Here is a 6,591-nt window from a genome sequence, read left to right on the forward strand (position 1 = left end):
TGTTGCTTTGCATACTATACTCTTGGTGTAGCTGGCCACGGAACTTCTAGAGAGAGAAACCGCTTTTTGCTTCAACTCTCTCTCTCTTACATGGCCGATGAACCAATGCCCACTCGCTGGTCCTTCCAGGTCTGAGTCTCTCTCTCTCTCCATCTCTCTTTGTTTGTTTCCTCAGAAGATCTTCAACGCTAAAACCATGCGCAATTCTCAATTTATTTTGCTGCTTTTTTCCGTTTTTGGCGCTACGAACCCTTGGACTGCAGTTCCCCCGATCAACCTACTTGGACGATTTGTTGCGATGCTTTCAATTGCATTGTCATGCAGTTGTAGAAGTAGGATCGGTTTGATGTGTTTTTGTTAATCGGTTGTTTTTTTCTTCCGTTTTCTCGTCGTGCTAGTTGAGCTGTTCTACTAGATTGGATCCATTTTCCGTCGTTTAGTGTTCTAACTAGCTTGCAAAATTTCTAGGAAATTTTATTTCTATTTGAGAAGGCATTTACTGTCTGAATTTTCGTTGGTTGTGCTTTTGAATCTTGATCTGGTGGATTTAGTGTATTTGTGCCGAGGGTTTTACAATTTTTCATCTCTCTCTCTCTCTCTCTCTTGTCTTTTTTATTTATTATTATTATAGGACTTCAAATTGAATTATGATGCGATGTTTGGGAGGAAGAAAGTGGTGGAGAATGGTGAGGCAGCTGATAAAGCTGTTGGTAATGGAAACTTATTGAACCATGCATCCAACGGCAATCTGCAAGCTAAAAGATCATCTGATATGACAATCTTTGAGCAGTTTCAGAGCCAGGTTCCTATGTCTGATACATCATATTTTTCACGTGAACCATTCATCAATGCTTCAAATTTGACTCATCCGTGCTTCATTTTTATGTGTTTCAGGGGCAGAATCCGGCGCAGACAAATGGCTTTTCACCAAACCATGGGGACGAAAGGCCGTATGGTTTTTTGACTCATCACTTTGTATTATTTACCAAAAGAATTCAGCACTTCTATTTTTCTGTATGGATTAATCGTGTAGAAAGAAAAAAAGAAGGAATGGTATTGGCATGCTCGAGTCGTGAATCGTGTTATGATTGGATATTAATTGCATCTCTTATAATTGTTGAAGTCATCATTTTCAATGCTTGAATCTATTTTATGAATTATTGGTTGAAGTTGATTGCTTGGGTAATTGATAGTAGTGTGAAGTCTTTCTAGTTTTTCTTTGTTATGTATAAAATGAAACATTAAATCTTATTAACAAAGATGTCACTGGTGTATTCTACACTAATTAGAGCAGTTTATTGGAATCCTATGTATCACAAACATGTAGGTTATTGTCCGTAATTAATTGAGCAGCAAATTAATTGGATTGTTGCTAAGCTCTGACTTTGAGTGATGTTATGGTAGATTGAAAAAAATTTCATTCTCTAAACTACTGATAATTAATTATCCTGAACATTTTCAGGCAAAAGTCTTTGCTTCCACCTTTTGAATCTGCAGAGATGCGTGCTTTAGCAGAGAGCTTAAGTAGGTAAATTTTCTCCTAATCTTTCACAAACATTTATACAACTGATGGTCATATGGAACCGATGCATTGTGCTTGGATCAAGGATTTCATGTGTGATTCTTTCGTTTTATCTTTATCTTTATTATTCCACATCATACTATTGGCAGGGATATAATTCGTGGGAGTCCAAATGTGAAGTGGGAAAGCATCAAGGGGTTAGGGAATGCCAAACTTTTGCTAAAAGAGGCTGTTGTGATGCCAATTAAGTATCCCAAGTAGGTTTCACTATTTAAGACTTACTTTGCCTAATATTGGCCATATAACTTGATAACGGTTGGTCTCATTGCATGTTAAAATACTCTTGAATATGCATGTTGTAGACCATTTACTGGACATATGAGGTGAAAACTTCTTGTAGTCACACTGATCTTTCTCATTTTGTCTAGGTACTTTACTGGTCTGTTATCTCCATGGAAAGGCATTCTCCTTTTTGGCCCACCAGGGACAGGAAAGGTTTGTTAATATTTCCCCTAAATTGTATAGGGATTTGATCCTCAGTGTCTACTAAAATTGCAAGAGATTGTTGTTTTTCAGTGAAATAAAATCTTACCCTCAAACTAAACTAAATTCTTTCGACATAAAAACACAGCTTTTTCTGGATATCCATGTTTTATTTAAATTGTTGAAAATTATATAACTTTAATTTGAATGATGCAGACAATGCTTGCAAAGGCTGTTGCAACAGAGTGCCAGACTACATTTTTTAATATTTCAGCATCATCTGTTGTCAGCAAATGGCGAGGCATGTTACTCATAACTCTTTTTCCCCCTTGTTTCCAAAGTACTTATTTTTCTTTTGTATTTTCGTTTATGTAAAACTTATAAGTCTGCAGTGTTCATTTTCTCAAGAAAGTGATTTAAATATCTTGGTTGCAAAGAATAATGCTGCAATTCTGTTTCCCCGAACAAGAAGATAGACTAATCTTGTCTACAAGGTGATGCAACTAACTATTGTTGATGAAATAGTATGGTGCAACAAGTGGCCTGGATCTTGTTAATCAATCTCATATCCTATTTGGTTCAGAAAAGACATGGTACTGCTGTCATCCTCTGTTACTTAGCCAAATATGTACCCAGAGGCACTCACATCATATATCATATTCAGACTGCCAGGAGATCAAAACGGCCACTTATTCAAATATTTTTCCTTGTTTGGCAATTATGAGGACTGTTAGGAGAATTCCTTAGGAGGATCTAGAATTATTCTTGTATTTTAGATGACATTGCTTCATTTGAATGCCTAGATTCCTCCTTTGTTTGGATTAAATTGCCTTTATCTTGTAAGGAAGAGAAAGAGCTTTCAAAGTGCTCCTTGTCCTTCTCTGTTTAGTTTATAATACAGTGGGCAACTGGGCATGCACATTTACAGAATTTATTCTAGATTGCAGGTGATTCCGAGAAGTTGATAAAGGTGTTATTTGAGCTTGCAAGACACCATGCCCCCTCAACCATATTTCTTGATGAAATTGATGCAATCATTAGTCAACGCGGTGAAGCACGCAGTGAACATGAAGCAAGTAGACGACTAAAAACTGAACTACTCATACAGGTGATGCTTTCTTCTTAAACTAAATATAATTTCATAATCACCAGCTTAATGATAATAACATGATTTGTATGGAAAACACTTTATATGTTAGCTGTCCTTGGATAAAATCAACTATGATAGAATTCGAAGTTATTGCATATATTGGACTTGTTTCTTGCCTCCTATATATGGTCAGCAAAAAGAGAATGTACTAGTTGAGAGTGATTACCATCCAAAATATGACTGTTATATAGAGGTGGATCCACATTGTATATGTTGTGGGGACAATTACCTGGACTAAGTTTGAGGAAATTTTACTGAATATGTTTTTTATTGTTCATTTCACCCTTTAACTAGCTAGTGTGACCGAGATTCATTTGACCATTATTTTACCGGACTAAGAAAGATAGGTAATACTTTACTCTTATTGAGGAAACTGAATATTTCACTAACCCGTGATCCGACCAGATCACTAACTCTTGAAATTTTCAGTCACATTATCTCACTGTATTTATAGTTCTGTATTTATACTACACAACGTACAATTCCTTTAGTTCCCTTGCAGCACCTTACAGCTCCTTTATCAATTTACAATGAAGTGACGTGTATTCTGTTGTGCTCTCTCAAATATTGATCATTTGCATTAGATTGCAGATGGACGGTTTGGCCAAGACTGATGAGCTTGTTTTTGTTTTGGCGGCAACAAATCTTCCCTGGGAATTGGATGCAGCCATGCTCCGCCGTCTTGAGAAGCGAGTATCCTTTCAACATATAATAGTTCATTGTTCACTACCAAAATTTGAACATTTTATTCTTTAAACAAATTGACATTCTGTCTTGGTTAATATATTAATTTTACTCCATCTGGAGATGCATTGCCAGCCAAGTAGAGCTGCATTTTTGCAAGCTCAGTATGCATGAAGCTCACTATAAATTGGGCTTATTTTAAATTAACCTAAGATGTTTGGGAGGCACACACATGAATTACCAAGAATGTAACCAACTTCATAGATCCTTTCTTTTGATCAGCACACTGACTGTTCTTTCCTTTTAGGGTAGAAAATATATCTTTGTGCAAGTCATGTTCACATGATACCTCCTAAGCAGTCTGATCATGCAATTTATCCTCTCTAATGGTTTTCCTTTGACCATATTGGAAAGATCCTTGTACCACTCCCAGAACCAGAAGCAAGAAGATCCATGTTCGAGGAACTCCTTCCTCCACAGCCTGATGAGGAAGAGATCCCCTATGATTTGCTAGTGGAGCGGACCGAAGGATATTCAGGGTCAGATATCCGGTTACTCTGCAAAGAGACAGCAATGCAGCCTTTGAGACGCCTAATGTCTCAACTTGAACAGAGACAAGAGGTGGTACCGGAAGAAGGTATGTCAGTTTGCACAATCTACATGCACTGGTTACTCCTGGTAGTGCTGTTCCTTCAATGTTGACATTTGCAATTCGCATTAATTGTGTTGCAGAGTTGCCAAAAGTTGGGCCAATCAGGTATGAAGATATAGAAGCAGCATTGAAAAACACAAGGCCATCTGCTCACCTACATGCCCATAAATATGAAAAGTTTAATGCTGATTATGGCAGTCAAATACTTCACTGAATAGATGTAGCCTTCACTTTCTTCCATTAGGTAGCTCTCCCAATTTGTATGTGACACAATTGCGGTTGTACAACTACGGAACCCGAAACATTATTTGGGTGGAGTTTGGCGATGCTCTTTGCATAATTTCATCAAATGGTTCTCAGGTTCTGGTTTTTCTCAAACCCCGGTCAATTTGTGTTTGTGCAACAATTATTACAAGTCCCGTCGTATTTAGGCTTCGGGATATGGCTGTGGGTAATTAAGTTTTTATGACTACAATCTTTATAATTGCTTGGTAATTCTCTCTTCTGAGTTAATTTTTCGAGTCAGTAATTTTTCACTTAAATCTCTAGTTTATATATGGTTTTTTCTGTTACTGATACAATTTTTTAATGCAAACGTTAGCGTTAAATGCCTTGCATTCTTACGTTAAAAAAAATAGTAAAAGTAAATACCTCTCGGTTTTTGTTATAGTTAGAGTTAAGATTTTTTTTTTTACAATAAAAAAATAAATATGCACATTATATACAATTTTCACACTATTTTAAAAATTTAGTTATAACATTTACTTTTCAGTAAAGAACTCCTTTCTATTATCCCAAATTCTCTTAAATTTTCATTTTTCACAAAATTATAAAATTTAAAAGTATTAAAAATAAAAGAAAGAAATAAAAGTTAGATCAAATAAGCCCTAAGGATTCATTATGTCGGGTAGATTCTTAATTGAGTCATGAAATTGTTTTAACATGTATTACTTTTGATATAGTTTATTTGACATTGAGTAAAATTTTTTGGGTTTTTTTCCCTCAATTTAACATATTAATTATTAAATAAGAATTTGTCAAAAGTTCTTTAATTTTATCTTAGCTTTCACATGTTTTTATGCGCAAGGAATTTGATGATCCAACAACTTTTAGACTATTAAACAGTTCTAACAATAAAATATATTTTTTAAATTTTTTAATAATTATTAAATAATTTTAATTATAAATTAATTTTTCATATATTATTTAATTATAAAATTTATCTTCTATTTATAAATTATTATTTATCTATCTTTTTTTTAGAATTTTATCTTCAATAGATAGATGCAAATTAATATCTAGTAGTTATATGAGTCTATTAGTGTTTGTAGATAAATGTCTTCACTAAGATAGATTTAAACAACAAGATGCAATACTATATTTATAAATTTATGCAATCTACTACCGATTTGAAATTTGTAAGTTTTTTTTGTCTATTCTTTGGTATATATAATTTTTCCTTAACAACATACATAACATTCATGCTATAATTTTATGGTTTATATATATATTCCATTTAAGAGGATGAATACTGATATCTAATGATAATTTTTGTTGAGAATTGTACAATCTATCACTCGGACATCTATTTTGATAATGACAATTTTTTTTATCGTAAACGTATTATTAATACATTAATAGTACTAACAAAACATTTTTTAAACTTGGTTTATTTGTAGAATATTAATTCGCATGTCTCTAAAGATATAATAACATATATTGTTGAGTTTGAAAAACTAATATCTAATTTGATGATTAAACATTATTAAATTGTTATTTGTTTCCAATAGGTTGTTTAAAGTGTTTTTTTTTTGTTAAAGTTGTTTAAAGTGTTTGCTAGTGTGCAGATTTCATATTGGGTCAAAAGGCAATATGAGCCCAACTTGTTATTAATCAAGCCATGTGCAAAATTAATATAAATGAGTGTGCATTGAAATAAAAAAAATCAAATTGGCCCAAATCATAAGTCCAAATGGATCATTGAAAAAAATTCAGCTTTGGACATAATTTATTCAAATGTTAGTGGCTAATTGTTTAAAGAAAGAAAGAAATCCAAGGAGGCCAAATCCATCAAAGCCCATCATAAATTAAAAAAAAGAA

The 6,591-nt window shown here is 33.6% G+C and overlaps 1 protein-coding gene across 1 annotated transcript; it reads left to right on the top strand.

Moving 5' to 3' along the window:
- Positions 1-4,986, top strand: LOC107481648 (uncharacterized). Its single transcript, XM_016101931.2, has 11 exons — positions 1-129; positions 632-802; positions 895-950; positions 1,463-1,528; positions 1,672-1,779; positions 1,951-2,017; positions 2,222-2,306; positions 2,953-3,113; positions 3,747-3,848; positions 4,254-4,476; positions 4,572-4,986. Exons 1-11 carry the CDS (start codon positions 91-93, stop codon positions 4,703-4,705), a joined length of 1,212 nt encoding a protein of 403 aa, XP_015957417.1. The 5' UTR covers positions 1-90; the 3' UTR covers positions 4,706-4,986.
- The last annotated feature ends 1,605 nt before the right edge of the window (positions 4,987-6,591 follow it).

The sequence above is a fragment of the Arachis duranensis genome, chromosome 3 (assembly GCF_000817695.3).
Source record: "Arachis duranensis cultivar V14167 chromosome 3, aradu.V14167.gnm2.J7QH, whole genome shotgun sequence".
Lineage (NCBI taxonomy): Eukaryota > Viridiplantae > Streptophyta > Magnoliopsida > Fabales > Fabaceae > Arachis > Arachis duranensis.

What these genes read in the sequence shown, in the direction of transcription:
- LOC107481648 (XM_016101931.2), top strand. Translation starts at nt 91, where the DNA reads ATGGCCGATGAACCAATGCCCACTCGCTGGTCCTTCCAG. An exon ending in AACCATGGGGACGAAAGGCC is followed by an intron (nt 951 to 1,462) that starts GTATGGTTTTTT and finishes GAACATTTTCAG; the next exon opens with GCAAAAGTCTTTGCTTCCAC. An exon ending in AAACTGAACTACTCATACAG is followed by an intron (nt 3,114 to 3,746) that starts GTGATGCTTTCT and finishes ATTAGATTGCAG; the next exon opens with ATGGACGGTTTGGCCAAGAC.